We start from the raw sequence: 17,358 nt of genomic DNA, 5'->3' as shown, positions 1-17,358 counted from the left end.
AATAAAGTATTCGAATGATCGTATACAGAAGCGTATGAATGATTCTTGTGTGAGATAACCAGCAGAGCTCAATAGCTTTACGATTTGGATGATATGTATGTAGAGTGTCCTTGTGCAATATGTGCACAATGCTGGAACGAGATACATGCGAGACGTGTTCGATTGGCCTCAAACTTGTTTACAAATGCTTTATTTCTGCTAGGATAATTTCCTTTTCGATGTGTGGCAAATTACTTGGTAAATTTCTGCCCCACATATTCTGCGGTATAGCTCTGGAAATAAGTATTGATAATAGATCGTAGTATAAACGTTGTACCATTGTTTGGTCATTTTCATCCACGGAAACATGAAATTTAGTATAGTCATTAGTTCTGTGTTAGGAATTCGATACAATCTTCAACAACGACTTCCGCTTAAATTATCAATTTTTAATAGGCGTGCAAACATTGTTCCTTAGTGGTTGCAGTACATATTTTCGTACAAAACTTAGGAAATCTTGTTGGCGTTGCCTTGCAAACCTGCACTTTAAGTTTATAAAGGTGGTTTTGAAAAAAAAAAACACCTGCATTTAGATTTTATTTTCAGCATTTTATTTGTACTATACGAAAATTAAATTTATGAAATATACACCAGTGGTGATGTATTTTAAAGAGAAATTTTTCCAATGAATCCCAGGATAACTTTATGTGCTCTTTATAACTTACTATATTTTCATTATTTAGTATTCAAGTTAATTTTCATTATTTCGTATTCAACTGCTATTGCTTTCATAAAATCTCACACTCAAAGTTTGATCACCTGTGAAGTTTTATATATATACTGGTCCCTATATCCTATAATAGTTGATCTTCGGGTACTCTGAAGGTTTTAGGAGCTTTAAATTCAAGAAAGAAACGTCTGTGCAGTTTTGAGAATGAGAAAAGAATTTAAAGTCGTGTGTCAGGGAAAGCGTAATCTGTATGTTGTCGGGGGGAATCTACCTAGGGCAACTAGTAGTGTCTGCAAGAACGGAGAAGGTATCTACTCTTCAACTTTTTCAAAAGGCCAAATATTATGCTGAAAACCAATAGGCGATTAATCAAAGTATACTGCCTCTTGACTCACAGGATAATTTAAAGTAATTTCACAAATTATAAATGGAAATAAGTTCTTAGTAAGCAGAGATAAGGAGGGTCAGTTCCTCACAATACGGAGGAAAGTTTACGGAAGGAGGTTTGCCATCTGGGCAACATCTATACTGTAGTTCAGCTGACTTCAAAATAATTCGAGAGGAATGTTCCCATTCATTTTCTTTAGCCTTGCTCTATAATTTATAAACAGCAGTTCCAAGTTTAATTAGCGACTCAAGGGTCCAAGACAGCAAGCCATATGCTGATTATATTCTCCTGTAATCCACCTATCCAAGATGGCAATTTTAGGATTACCATCAACTTGGCGGTATATTTCAACTGCTTGGCGAGGGAATCTCTAGGTTGCTGTAATTAGCATGTACTCTAATAAATGAAGAATATTTCATATGGTATTCAAATGGCGTACCTCTTGAATGTTATTTGTACGAGAAAGGATAACCACAATGTGTAATTGTTACATACGTAAATAAAAGACTTTAATTCCTATATTATGTTTTACTTCCATACGGAGATGAGGAATCCCTCATCCCCGTATGGAATTCGCTCTATTTCTCTATAAAGTCGACTATCGACTTTATAGAGAAATGAAGATTAATTCTTTAAATTCGTTGACTCTTTTTTAGACAAAAACTCTTAAAATTAGAAATAGTATAAAATGCTAAAATGTTTGACACTCATAGAAAGAATGTATTGGCAAACTAAATTCCTGGATTACAACTTCATTCTCCATATGGAGTTTTATATTGTACCTTAGGAATACTTGATCATTAAAGATTAATGCGTATTTTGTTCAGTATGATAAAGTATTTAAGTTATTATACTAGTTGCAAATTAAAACATGTGAAAACGTGAAAAGCAAACAAAACTGTTACTGTAAAGATTTACTATAAAGCGAAGGTTATAAAGACGGATGAACAGAAAAAAAAAATCTTCTTTCTAGCTATATGATATAAAAATCATGACATATAGAATTCAGTTAAACCAAATAGAGTAACGTAAATAGGTTTCAAAAATATTATCATGTTACGATGTCTAGAATTACGAATTCGAAACTTTTTTTCAATTTTTCTTTCAATAATTTTGATAATATTTCAAGAATATTTCTCCGAAACAAATTTATTGAATTTTTTTTTAATTTTAAAATGCAAACTTAAAATGATGGTTTGGATCAATGGAGTTTATTAGCGCAAGAACCATTTTTGATTAAACTGCGCTAAACATATGTAAACTTAAAATGAAATTTGGGATTATTTTATGGCATGACTTAAATTTAACGCCAAACCTGGCTTCTTGATACAGCCTCTCTTCCTCCCAATGAGGATTCATTTTCTTGAGAATTGTAGCTATTCTGTTGTGTTCCCTCATATAATATGTGGAAATGCCAGTAAGATAAAAATGCTGATTCACCCGTACATCTCCTGTGAAAAAAAAATAGTAGGAAATATGGTCAATTATATCACGCTTAGTTTAATACATCCTGTCATAAATATTTTTATTAAAACTTTCGTCATTTTATTTCGTAAAACAGGTTATTTGTAAATATACTATTACTAAATATTAAAGAAAAACTAAATAATATTAAAGTGATAAGATGAAGAATAATTAAGATGAAGAACATTATTAAAGAAGCTAAGATGAAGATTAATTCATCCAATATCGTTAATACAATCGTTTAGGAATTACAACTTTAGTCAAAATTTTTATAATAAAAAGAATCTATTATTTTGAAAAGAAAGCTAAGGATATTTTGAAGTAATATGCCGAATTCAGCAAGTCCGTGTACCTTTCCTATAGATGAAGAAATATATGTTTCCTTGCCTTTCAAAGAGTAGCTAATTTTTGAATTCTTAATTTTATATTTAATACAGGATTATACAATTTCGTACAGGATTATTATTATTTACGAATATAATGATTTTTATATTCGTATTGAAAAAAATGTATTATAGTATTAAGCCAAAGAAGTTTATTATTATTATTATTATTATTCAACAATATATGATGGATTTTTTTTTCAAAATGTTTAAGGATTTTACATAATCACAAGAGATCTTGTAAATCTAAGCTTCGAAAATTGACGACATTAGTAGTTATTAGTAGTTTCAAATACGTTCACTAGTATGTTATTTCAAATACGTTTCAAATACGTTCAATAGTATGTTATTTCAAATACGTTCAATAGTATGTTATTTCAAATACGTTCAATAGTATGTTATTTCAAATACGTTCAATAGTATGTTATTTCAAATACGTTCAATAGTATGTTATTTCAAATACGTTCAATAGTATGTTATTTCAAATACGTTCAATAGTACGTTATTTCAAATACGTTCAATAGTATGTTATTTCAAATACGTTTAATAGTATGTTATTTCAAATACGTTCAATAGTATGTTATTTCAAATACGTTCAATAGTATGTTATTTCAAATACGTTTCAAATACGTTCAATAGTATGTTATTTCAAATACGTTCAATAGTATGTTATTTCAAATACGTTCAATAGTATGTTATTTCAAATACGTTTCAAATACGTTCAATAGTATGTTATTTCAAATACGTTCAATAGTATGTTATTTCAAATACGTTCAATAGTATGTTATTTCAAATACGTTCAATAGTATGTTATTTCAAATACGTTTCAAATACGTTCAATAGTATGTTATTTCAAATACGTTTCAAATACGTTCAATAGTATGTTATTTCAAATACGTTTAATGTTTCAGAATTCAATAATTTGCTTTTTGAATATTTATTATTCCTTACTTCATTTTGTCTTTGGTGATGGTTTCAATCATTTTGAACTTCTAAACTGTTGATAGCCTTTTCAAAATTTTTATTTTTTTGTGTGAGAATTTTTTACGCATTAAAAACAGAAATGAATAATACTTCTTCATAAAAGTAATAAAAAAATGTGTCCTTCTGTATTGACATTTTTCCTCAGTAGAAATGAATTGAGTAAGAAATGCACAAAAATAATAAAATTACATTCACTTAACATATTATTTTTAAAAAATAAAACGTGTTCGGCCATATTTTAAATTTGAAAAAAAAAGCATCTAAAGTGTTAATTAGAATTTTTAAAAATGCTTAAAGCTGTTATAAATTTGTAATATCGTTTCCCTGCGCAGTTAGTTTCATAGCAATGAAATGAGTTTTAATTCACGTTGAATGATGACACTGTCATGACTCACAGCCTTGGCGTCGACTTTGGTGATAAGAATGAAAGTTCTAGAAAATACAAGAATTTTTGTGATATTATTGTTATGACTCGTGATCCGATTTCCTTCTAGAATTTTGTTCTTCTTCTATTGGCAACCTGCTAAGAAATCTATATAAGCAGTTGGTCAAACGGTAGTGCAGATTCTACCATTTTAGTATTGAAATTTAGCTCAGGAATACGGTTTAAGAAGAAAGTTGGATATACAGAAAAAACTTATAAAATGAGATACAGGAGGTTAAGAATTAAAAACTAGTTCAGGATTAATCATTATTATTAATAATAAATATTAAGTTATTTCTTTTTTTAATTTTAATTTTCTTCAAAATTATGGTAATTGCAATAAAATTTGAACAACATAGAACGGAAAAATTTCATAAAAAATTTCTGAAAGATATTTGCATTATTTACAAAAATGAAATTAAAAAAAAATAAGGGATAGGAAATTCGTTACTTACACAAATCAAAGTCTACCGTAACCATGATTAAAGATGCAAGCTTAAAAGCTTATCATAAAATTATATGATATGAAGTTTGAGAATAGAACTTTGATTCACTTTATTTGTTGAACATTTCGTATATTTCAAGCTTCTAGAGGTGGAATTTCGATCATCCTTAGAAGCATGAAACATAATCGATCGTAGGGTTGCAATATTTGAGTCTTCTTTGTTTAAAATAGGTAAATTTCAATTATTTTTATCATGTGAGGACATGATATTATTTCCGTTTAAGATTTTTGGAGCCACAAAATTATAAAGAAATTTCGCTTTTAGGTTTACTAGAAAATGATAAAGAAAGGTGTCACATTTGGCGACTTATCACCAACAAAAATGTTACAACTTGGCGGGAATGTGCGCCATGTGTCCGATTCTACAGTCTAGCCAATAAAGGGTATGAATTTAAGGTAAAAAAAAAAGAAAAAAAAACCAGTGTTTTCTAAATATTGAGTCATGAGAAATCTGATAATCATATCATAGTTTCAAACAGTTTAAACTGGCTAATGACTTAAATTAAATAAGACAAACAATGATTTAAAAAATGATAACATTCTCACTTGAAATTTGCGATAACAGATTTTAATTTTATATTATTATAATTTTTTATTAAATATATGCTTAGATATCATATTTCATTTACCTGTCATAAAACAAGTCAAAAGCTTCTTTTGGCGGCAGAAAATACCGTAACGACCGTTATCTTCGGGCAGAAGATCATCACCATACTCAGTTGAAGATACGGCCATTTTCCCTGGGGAAAAAAAAAGTATTTTTTAGGTAAATATGAAATTCATTCATAGAATATTGAGCTAAAATTTTCCATATTTATAGAACATTAATCTTTATTTGATACCTCATTTCATTTTTCATAATTTTCACTCACATAAAAGCATTCACTCGATTTGCTGCAGATGATTATCATCAATAAGAAATATCTGATCTGTTAACAGTGTCTCCAAAATTTTTATGTATTTATATTTATTCATCCATATAAACAATTTTAGCTTGTTTTGATATTGCTTCACTTTGCAAATTATCTTACAATATTACTTAGTTTTAAATTTAATCTTTCTTTAAATGGTGATTTAAACTCGGTAACAATAAATATTGTTGGCTTACCGTTCCAGTAAGCTGGTACATACACAATAAAACTGATTTCGATATATATCAGAAAAAGAAAATGAGTTCTATTTTTTAGTTATTAAAATTATTGGCGTTTAACTCTATAAATTATGAAAGACTCCAAACATTTGTCAAATGAAACTACAATGGATCCCGGGCCATCAGGATATCACTGCGAATTTCCCTCCATTATATGATTTAGCACAATTTACCATTGTATTTAACGTTTAGCCTATCATTCAACTTGTATTTTAATGTTTTATGCTTTGTTTATATTTATTCCTTTTTAAACTATTACCAGCTGCTCTCTGTATTTTATTACCTGCTCAAGTTTTACGTATGGTTTCATTGTCTTTTCGTCATGCTATATGGAATTGTCTCCATTTTCGGACTTTCTTATTTTAACTGAGTTTTTTAACTTAACTTTTTGCTTGGCGCAGTATGGCCAGATATGGCTTTTGCGCCATAAAAAACCACAAAACCAACCAAACCATCCATTATATGATTTGCTGAATACCGGAGGCGCTTGGTTAATTTGTTAAATATGCTCACTTAGGTGGGTTAGGGAGACAAAGAGGTTTCTTGAGAAGTATGAAAAGATATCGGAAGATCCATTTGCTTAGTATGCATTCTCTTTTGCGTATCAACCCCCTGAGAATAATAAACTTTCGTTACGATTTTGGATTGGGTAGGCTTATTTTTTGAAAAAGAAACTCAAGCGTGCCAATATTCTAAGGTACCTGAATTCGAATTATCTCAGGAACGAGTGGGTGAAAAAATTCCATATCGATTTATACGCAAAGCTTCATTGATTCTTTGAGAGAAACTTGTTTCCATGTATTTTAGTTAAAAATATCTTCAGGCTGCTGCAAATTCGCTTTAATCAACAGAAATTGTACTTCCATTTCATTATGAATACTTAATACCAAAAAGGTAAACCGCCTTCAAACTTAAACTGGAAATGAATCAGAGATCTACCTCAGTGTAAGCGAAAGTGCTCGTAGATTGATGATACAAATCGAAAACCGAGTCCATGGCTTTAGGAAGATAACTTACCTGATCATGTATATTGGAGTTAAATCGGATTATTTCAGAGTAAGGCAAATATATTGTTACGAAATTTCCGGGGTTCGTTTGGATAGTGGGGGTTATATGGTGTGGAGGACGCTCAATCAGCAGGCGGCAGTAGAAAATAGAACGACGGCGTTTATTTACACGGACACACAGGACAGCACAGAGACGACAACTATATACAGCACAGAAGACGATTATCTTCAGCCGAGACGTGCAGCATACAAAACAGCATAAACAGCAGCATACAACAGACTCTACTGCAGCCAGTAACACACAGCTTAGTTCAGCACTAGCTTCACTCCGTCGCTGCTCCGCTTATCTCTGGAAGGTCGGTTCCGACTACTCTCCGACTCCACTGGTCCACGACTCAATTCACCACTGCTTCTCGACTACGACTCCGATCTGGTTCACCACGGCGACTACTCTTTCTCTTCCGACTACTCTTCAACTCCACTGGTTCGCAACCCAATTCACCACTGCCCGGTATCTGCGGGTGCTTCCTTTTATAGGTCTCAGGAGGCGGGGCTAGAAGCCTCTCAACCAATCAGGAACGTTCGAGGCGTATCTCCGTTCCTACTGGACGGATCGGGAAAATTCTCGATGTTTCTGGTATAATTTATTTTGGCGCCAAAGTCGCCAAATTCGTTGCCAAATCGCCAAATGTATGGGACCTCCTATGGAACCAGCTATGCTGGGAAGCCGCATCACAGGTTCGTAACAATATAATAACTACCCCATTGTTTCTTTACCCAACCGATAACAACGTACTTGCAATTTATCACGAATTGATGATAATCTAATTACACACGTTAGTCAATATTTCACCTCAGATTTTATTTACTACAGCAGGATCGCGTTGACCAACTGAAGACATACTGCATCTTATTTACTTATGAGTCCATGATCCATCAATGTATTTGACTCACAGCTAAGCCAATAAATTCCCCTTCCTTAAGCAGAATTAATCTATTTGTCCTTTAACCACTTTGCATATAATTTTTACCGTCTGCAATACCCTTAGTGAAAAAGCTTTATTTATTATTAATGAGGAAATTCAGAAGATAGACTTGCTTTGAAAGAAACAACATAGAATTGGAAAAAGAAAAAGAGGTCTATAATTACTTTTCCATGCAATTTTAAATTTAAAAAGATATTTTAAAGTTTCATTTTTTTATATTCTTAAGGTAAAAGTAAAGGTGGTTTCACCTGTTCCATCATTGGCTCGTACATCCATCATTCTTTTATTATTTGTACCATACACCATCGATGCATCCAAAGCAGCTGTTACTCCATTAACCTGTTGTCTCTTTGCTGATGAAAAATAAAGGAAGAATTAATCGAAATCAATTTAAATGTAAATACAAGAGAAATTGGTGCCATAAAAATGTTTTAAAGAGATAAACTATACAGATGTTTCTAGTTAAATAAATTTAAATGAATATTTTAATATAAATTCATTAAATTTATCATTTAAGTATTGGCACTTACTGGTTGTAACGGCTACCAAAAAGCGCCAAGAAAGAATTTCGCCAATTTGGCGATTTCAATCGCCAAACTTTTCACATATTGAACTTGATTTGATTCTCAAATATTTCTACCACTTTATAATATTTTAATAATTTCACGAAATTTTTTCTTGGCGCTTTTTGATCACCGTTAAAACCGAATTATATCGAAGTTTTTATCATAAAATAAGAAAAAGCCAAAAAAGAACTTACTGGTATTGCAGAATTCACAGGATAGAGTTCTGTGCAGTTCCATACACGTGACATTGAATGGAGAATAGAACGAGTCATTTGCTCTTATTGAAATGTGAATGCAATATTCATGACCAGGCGAATCTCCACAGCACTTTTCAAGTACTGAAAAAGTAACGTGAAAGTCATTTTTCAGAGCAGTCCTAATAAAAGAATGATTATCATGTGAGAATATGGTGTTGTTTTAGTTTGGGATTTTTTGAAGCATCAAACTTCAGGGGCAGAAATTTAGCGATTTATCGGTTTTGAAGCATCAATTTTTCTCTTTTAGGGTTATTAAAAATGATAAAGGAGATTGTCACATTTGGAGACTTATCACCAACAAAAACTTATAGCTTGGCGTGAATGTCCGCCATGTACCCAATTAACCTGTATGGCGAATAAAATCTTTTCATCTAAGCTTCTAAAATTGCTTTAGGGGGAAGTGTGACTTAAAGGCATTTAAAGTGACAATTAATTAAAGACGACAAAAGTGTCTAATGCATAAGCCACTTTAAGTAATTCAAATGTGACAGTAACTGTCTTCAGAATATAAATAGAATAATGAGTAGAATACGTAGAATGTCTTAAATACTATGAGCGGCAGTTAATATTTTCTGAACTGCTAAATAATATAGATTTAGAAAATACAGTAACAATGGAGTTTGATCTAAAAGGCATTTATCAGTTTTAAATAATATTTTAATTTTAACATTACTGCGTTTTCCGTTCCTAGTCTTCAGTTTAAGGAAGTTCATTTTTTTTAATATATTAGAATTATTTTGTTTGTTAATCTTCTAGAAAGTGACGAAAATGATTCCTAGTTGTATACTTACTATTCGACTATTATTACCTCTTTCTTAGTAGTATACTTACTATTTTTATTTTCAGATAGAGATACATCATGGGCCACAGTTTGGCCATAAATTGTGAACATGAAGGATATGTTCGGAGATGGTCGGTGAACATCTTTGAAAATATTCACAGTTAAGTCTCTAACGGGAGGCAAAGGATCTCCATTCTTAGATTTTTGAAAGTCTTCAAAACCTAAAATATAAGTATAAAGAGAACTTAAAAAATCGTTTAAAAAAAAAGCTTCAGAATTTGTAGAAACCTTTTGAAACAAACTTTGTGCTTCTTCTCGTTCTTCTAGGAATTCACGATGGGCCACTAGGCTGTGCATTTGGTATTCAGTTTGGAAGTTTTATTGATAAAACGTAAGCATGACATTTTAGGTAATAACTTTGAATTATACCGCTGATTCTTTAATTGAATTGCTAGTTCAGAATTTACATTCTTGCTGTCATTTCATTTGCTAAAATGTAGGCATAATCCTTGGTTCTCATTTGAACTATAGTACTCGCATGCACATGATTGGACAGACAGACATAGTAAACCAAATAAGTCAATTTAAATAAAAAGAAATTAAATTATGTCAATATTTTTTATCTTAAAAGCATTAGTTAAATTTCATTCTGTTTGGACTGTTGTGCTTCTAAGTAGTCCTGACGCATGTTCATGGACAAACAGACAGACATCTTCAAGATTTCGTGAAACATTTAATAGTAATCTATGAAGAGTCTATGTCAAATTTAAATTTATTTTGCATGTTAGGGTTTTATGTAGATGTCATGTAGATTAAAAAACCCAGACAACACATCCCAAGCTGCTTTTCCCATGATCCATGCAAGTTTAAAATATAAATAAACTATTGAAAACAAATTATTTGACAACTACATTCATTTTCTTTTCATTTTTCATGTATAAAATCTAATAAAAAGCTCAATTTCTCAAGTCAGATGTCTCATAACATTATTTTAAAAGCCACGAAATAAGATTTTATTATTATAAAAGAACACCTTGTTAAAAGAAACTCTCAGAGGAGTTTTTATGAAGAAGATATAAGCTGTCTTCAAAAGAATAGTATTAAACTCTTTTAAAAGATCGTGCATTAATTTAATGAGATACTCTCTATTCCCTCGAGAAGTAGTTTAATTGAATGGAGTATGCTGATTTCACTAAAAAAATCGTATAAGAACCAAGTACTTTGCAATGGATGATATAAATTAACCCTTTAAAGTTCAATTTCTTTCTAGTCATATTATGTTAAAATATTTTTAGGCTTGAAATTAGAATAAGAAAAGGGATTTATTAAGCTTATTAGATAAATTTAATTTGATTAATTAATTAATTTGGTTCATTAATAATTAAGTATCAAATCAAGACACATCATTTTGTGTAAAATAAAGAACTAAAGAATCTAAGTTTCTGTCTTTCTAAAAAAATGTATCAGAACTTATGCCAACCTACAGAAATTCACAAAAAGATTGGTTATTTTGGTGGGAAGCATACTTCCCACGGCCCTAGAAAGGGTTAAAAAGATGCGTTTAACATTTTAACATTTTCCTTTTCATAAGTCTTAAAAAAAGAATAGATAGCACAAGTTTTAGGAATTGCATAATGAAAACTATATAATTACAGTTGATATGAGGCTACTACCAGCTTTGAATTCTTCAACGAAATCACTAATATTGTGCAAAACTAATTTCTAGCGATGCGGAGGTCGTAGAATTTCCTTGGCATCACCAAATTTGTTGGTGGCTACACCTAACATTGATGGCTTTATTGAAGGATTATAAAGGACTCAAATTGGTACATATATATTACAATAATATGGTTACCACCATTACATTTTTAATTCCGCATTTTGTAAAAAATTATAGAACTCTTGCGACAATTCAAAAATTGTTGATGATTGAAATAATATGTTATTTTAAAATCTTTGGAAAAATTCGGCACCAATTCGTAATTGATTTTCTTACCCGCGGGAGTTACAATTTATTCTCCTCAATTTAATCTCCTATAATAAGTATTTAATTTGACTGAAGGAACCACTTCGTGACATTCGTTTTCGAATAGTTCGAAGGATTTTATAACACACTGCGTGCCACAATGCGCACATGTACACGATGGTAACATTTCCCAGAGGACCGCATCGGACACATGTGTGGAGTAGACATTTCTCATCTTCATAGTCATATTGCATTTTACTCAACCACATTTCAGTGCATTTTATATGGAAGTTTGATATTCTTGTCTGTAGGGAAACGCTTTTTAAATGTAGTTTTTGCGGATGTAAAATAATAAAATAAGTGTGCTCCATGTCCTTCATATGTGAGTGACATCAAAAATAACCTAAAAACTTATAGAATTAAAACAATTTCACTAAATTATACATCATACAACAATTTGATGTTAAATGTAGGGATGGGAAGTATGGATAAAATTGTTGGGAAATGGGAAATATTACCCATTTGACCATGGCACGTATTTTGTTAAACCAATGGATAATTCTATCTGATCCATCAACAGAAATAATACTGCTTCAAGTGTTCAAAAACAATTTCACTATATTATACATCATACAACAATTTGATGTTAAATGTAGGGATGGGAAATATGGGGAAAATTGTTGGGAAATGGGAAATATTACCCATTTGACCATGGCACGTATTTTGTTAAACCAATGGATAATTCTATCTGATCCATCAACAGAAATAATACTGCTTCAAGTGTTCAAAAATCCACACACTGATGGAAACGGGCTGTACAAGCTGGTGATTTTTTTTTGAATGACTATAAATGTTTTCATGCTGCTAATAGTGTGGTGAAAGCTTATAAGCCAGTTAACAGCTACGCTACCCGAGCAGTTGCTTTTGTATCGTGGTCATGTTACTGGGCTGCGAACCACAAGGTTCCAGGTTCTATCCTCGCGCATCGCAAATCCGCTTCATTGGTGACCTCGGACGATGAACCTTCAACATTCATAAATCTGTTGTGGCGCCATCTACCCACAGCAACCCAAAGTCGTCAGACTCACTTGACGCAGCAACCTAAAGTCTTCAGACTCACTTGACGCAACAGCAGCAACCACTCACGCACACACTCGCCATAACGCTTGGCGCTACTCAAATGCTCAAATGGGTATAGGCACATTAGAATCAACAGCTAATACATCACCACTCAACAGCATATCGTTCGTCTCACCTCCGACTCACTGGAGGGAGAGTCTGTGGTAAAAGCTTATAAGCTAGTGAACATCTACGATACCCGAGCAATTGCTTTTGTTACTGGGCTACGAACCACAATGTCCCAGGTTCTATCCTCGCGCATCTCAATTCACCACAATAGCATCATATAGGTTGCAATCATATGATTCCCAATATTAAATTTCCTAATCTTGTATTTAAAATGTCTGAGATATTCCTAACTTCTAAGAACAAAATTTAAGAGATGATAGAGCATAAACTAGTACGCAAGAACCTAGATCTAATTCAAGAGAGAAACAGAGTGTATTTCACTTAAGACTGTGCTGCTCAATCATAAAGCTCAGGAATCAGCTTACTGACATACAAGTGTTTTTTAACAGTTGTTTATTTCACCAATGCACGCCATTTTCTATATCGACTCTGTTAAGAATATTAGGAATGACTGATATTTTAATACATTTTTGCTCTTTGCTATATGAAATACTCCCTTAGATTGCTCGAATTTTCTGTTTCTTCTTTATTATTTTAATGTTTAATCGTTTAAAGGATTGCTTCATTAGAGTTCCATAATAGAAACTACGATCGCATTTTAAATGGTGAGTTTGGATTGCCTAATTGAGCTGGCTCCTCCTCCTTTTAAATTTATATCATGAGTTTTGAAGTGTTCTTAATATGTTCCTGTCTTTTGAAAAAAATATACGCATACTATAAATATATTGAAATGAGCGAAATCTGAAATTAAATTTATGAATTTAATACATAACAGCGTGTTCATTTTTAGTAAGCTCTATTGGAATACTACAAGTTAGTAAAAACAGTTTTTCTGATTGCATGAAATTTGTTTTGACGTTCATATTCAAACTATACAAGTTGAAGATCTAATCTAATTGATAGGTCATCTTTTATAAGAACTCTCTCGAGAAAGATATAAAAAGTAATATCAAACCATTAATTTTGAAATAATGCTTTTTTTTTTAAATTTGTCTAAAAGAAGATCATAATATTCTCATTGATATAAATTTCAGTTTTTTTTTCTGGATTACCTTCATAAGCTGCTGGTAGATACCTCATGTAGCATTCATTGACTATACCCCATGTCGGATGATTTATATTGTTGCAACTTCCATCAATCGTTCTGTATCGATCAAGAGGATTACAAGGTATGGTTTGGTCATTTTGACAATAATGAGGATCCTCTGGTATATTAGCATTAAAATTCCGGGACTCATCTGACTCCTTTCTATAAACAGAATGAAAATAATTAACATGCATATATATATATATATAAAGTTGTTGTTTCTTATGACACTTGCCACGGGCAAGCCTGCTGTTCGAAGACAGCCGATTTAAGCCTAAGAGGGAGCACTTCTTGTTTTTATCGTAGAGCCAACTAGGGCTAAGAGCACGACTTGACTACTCACGCATCACTCATCCGCTTGCACAACCCCTTTTTACAGGAGAGCACATTCACACATCTCACAGATAAAACAGGAAGAACACCCATGCCCAAACCAGGACTCGAATCCGGGACGCCCAAATCACGGGGAAGATGCGCTACCCCTATGCCATGACGCCGGCAGGTATAAAGTAAAATAATAATAGCACAAACATGTAATTCTTGCGCTTTGTAAATTTGTACGAATGGATAATAGCAGTAAAGCACTAAAAATGTATCCACTAAAATTTAGTTCCATATCTCTCTCCATATAAAACCCAGGCACTGAAAGCCATAATCACTAAAGCATTGCCTAGATATTGCAAAGGCAATGTCTCACCCGATAAGTCAACCATTTAACTCTCCGAGCCGCCACGAAGACACACGGATTTAAACCATAAAACTGAATGACCGGACCGCCGCAACAGCAACATTGGCGAGAACTGTGGTTGAGTCCCAAGGGCCTTCACCCGCCAAGGTACAACCCTCCCCGAAGGAAGTACGTCCCGTCATCGATGGGAGGAGTTAGATCCCCCACCTATTAGTGTACCCTCCAGGATGGCGAGATCTAACCGCCATGCTGGAAGCATCTCACGCGATAAAGGTGACTTGCCTAAAAATAATTTCGAAATAAGTAAGATTCAAAAATTTCAGATGTAGAATTACAGCGCATCTTCGATATGATATACAAAATATTTCGAAAAAAGTATTTCTAAGAATTATTTTTAGCATTTGATTTCTGCATGTGATTTCCAAATTTATGACTTCACTAGTAAACAGTATGCATCGTAAAACCTGCATTTTTCAATCTTCAGAGAATTAAAAGCCTATCAGTAACAAGCAATACCTTTACAGACATGTGGCAAGGAATCTAGAAAAACGTTAACCATGTTGCTTATTTGTCATTCATTTCTTAGATGATCAACTATTATTAATTGGAGACTTGATATGGACGGATGAGTGTAGCTTTTATGCAGTATCTAATATTTGTCTCTAAATTACAACATCCTTGCACTGTCTGCGTGAAAGTGCTTCTAGTAATACTGGAGCCAACAAGTCACTTGACATTTTTCAAATTTTAGCAGGTATTGCCATAGCAGTCTCCTCGTCATGCCTTTTAACCTTATCAGATCCATTTAAGATATCCAAACTCGTTAAAAAGGTCGATTTTGACTGAAAATGTCATTTTCGGAAAAGAATTCCTTTATTGAATAGACCAGTCTTCGAGCTATCCAAAACAGGTTTATCTTTTGTCTCTACGTTAATTAGAAGTCAAGATATTAATATTTTCGTAATGATCGGTAAACCGAAAGTGGACATTTAAATAGCCAGGAGCATCGATTTAAAGGGCCAATAAAAATTTGCATAAACCCAAATTTAGCTTTCAATATGAAAAGTTTTTTCCACGGCAAAATGCCAATGAGAGTTTCAACTGTGTTTTGCGAAAATTTGTACCTAAAGATGTCTTTGTTGAACTCCGAACCCTCAGATTAGGGGCATTTATGTCTGTAATACCTTTTAACGAAGGTTTTATAGAATTACTGAATATCCTTAACGTTATTGGAGTGTATCCTTGTGAAAAAACAGTTGGAGCATGTGCTGAGTTCGACAATGACAGAATAAATTAAACTAGGCAACATTCACTGCCAAATGCAAACATTGCCAGAAAAAATAAAATTATTAAAAAAACGGAAATTATTAAAAGCGGAGGAAGATGGAATGACTTATAAATATGGTGAATTTTAAATATGTACACACATAATTTATTATTAAAGCATGTTATTGTATACATTAAATGCATTTCTCTGAAAATTGATTTTTACTTATTTTTTGCTCACTTCAAATAAAATAACTCAAAATATAATTATTATATTTCTATGAAATTTGATAGATTTTGTCTTTATACTATTTTCTAGGGAATGAACTAAAATAATTTAGATTGAATAAATACCTTTTAATTTACAGCCTATTTTTTGAATAATAACATCAAATATTTACTACAAATTTCATTATAAATCTTCGACTGATTCTAAAATTTTTATTTATTATTGTAACCATACTCTTGTAGTGCATTCCCTAGAGCAAACTATATAGTTTATTTTGGTATACGTTTTGTTCGGATGAGAGTTATAGTTTTTGGTGTAACCAATTTGAAGTTATTTAAGAATTTGCTTAAATTTATTCTATAAAATACCAATTTTCAAAACTTATTAATGTTTATTTAAAATATTGACATTCTATTGCTAATCTTTAATAGTCTTAAACCCAGAAATATGGTTACAGTATGTCTACACCATATTTTTCTAAAAAAAGAGCTCCGGACATGTTCGGATACCTTAAGATCTCGAACCAATCTAATGAAGTAGCGTTATGAAAAACAAAAATGTCCAAGAACAAAACATTAAACCAGATCATCCAGGATAATGAAATCCTTTTTTATTAAGACCCAGAATAATATGCTTCATCGATATTCCCATTGAAATCCCTTTTTTAAGCAATAATGAAATCTTTTTTTATTCAGACCCAGAATAATATGCTTCATCGATATTCCCATTGAAATCCCTTTTTTAAGCAATAATGAAATCTTTTTTTATTCAGACCCAGAATAATATGCTTCATCGATATTCCCATTGAAATCCCTTTTTTAAGCAATAATGAAATCTTTTTCTATTCAGACCCAGAATAATATGCTTCATCGATATTCCCATTGAAATCCCTTTTTTAAGCAATAATGAAATCTTTTTCTATTCAGACCCAGAATAATATGCTTCATCGATATTCCCATTGAAATCCCTTTTTTAAGCAATAATGAAATCTTTTTTTATTCAGACTCAGAATAATATGCTTCATCGATATTCCCATTGAAATTCCTTTTTTAAGCAAACTTTTTATGTCACATTCCATAAATTCAATGTTCTTCATCAACGCACAATTTTTATAGTGGTATTGCGATGGAATTGTGATGTAGCATTTGACATGTAATATTTCCGTACTTTATTTTAATAAATCGTTTCTTGTACACCCATTCAGATAAGAGTGTAGCCGAAATATTTCGAGTTCATACATTATGGTGAAGGAAATTGAAAAGAAAGTAAG

At 31.9% G+C, this 17,358-nt stretch overlaps 1 protein-coding gene across 3 annotated transcripts in view; it reads right to left on the bottom strand.

Moving 5' to 3' along the window:
- Positions 1 to 17,358, bottom strand: part of LOC129987558 (peroxidase-like) — a 73,035-nt gene that overhangs the window by 12,990 nt on the left and 42,687 nt on the right. For all 3 annotated transcript variants that reach the window (XM_056095525.1, XM_056095526.1, XM_056095524.1), the window contains 6 exons: positions 13,871 to 14,067; positions 9,655 to 9,825; positions 8,761 to 8,904; positions 8,249 to 8,353; positions 5,487 to 5,597; positions 2,413 to 2,548 (listed from right to left, as the gene is read on the bottom strand). In XM_056095525.1, coding sequence (XP_055951500.1) covers positions 2,413 to 2,548; positions 5,487 to 5,597; positions 8,249 to 8,353; positions 8,761 to 8,904; positions 9,655 to 9,825; positions 13,871 to 14,067 — 864 coding nt within the window. The remainder of the gene's footprint in view (positions 1 to 2,412; positions 2,549 to 5,486; positions 5,598 to 8,248; positions 8,354 to 8,760; positions 8,905 to 9,654; positions 9,826 to 13,870; positions 14,068 to 17,358) is intronic.

Source organism: Argiope bruennichi, chromosome 10, assembly GCF_947563725.1.
Source record: "Argiope bruennichi chromosome 10, qqArgBrue1.1, whole genome shotgun sequence".
Classification (NCBI taxonomy): Eukaryota; Metazoa; Arthropoda; class Arachnida; order Araneae; family Araneidae; genus Argiope; species Argiope bruennichi.
Note: the sequence above shows the minus strand (reverse complement) of the source record. Positions and strands in the feature narration are given on the sequence as shown.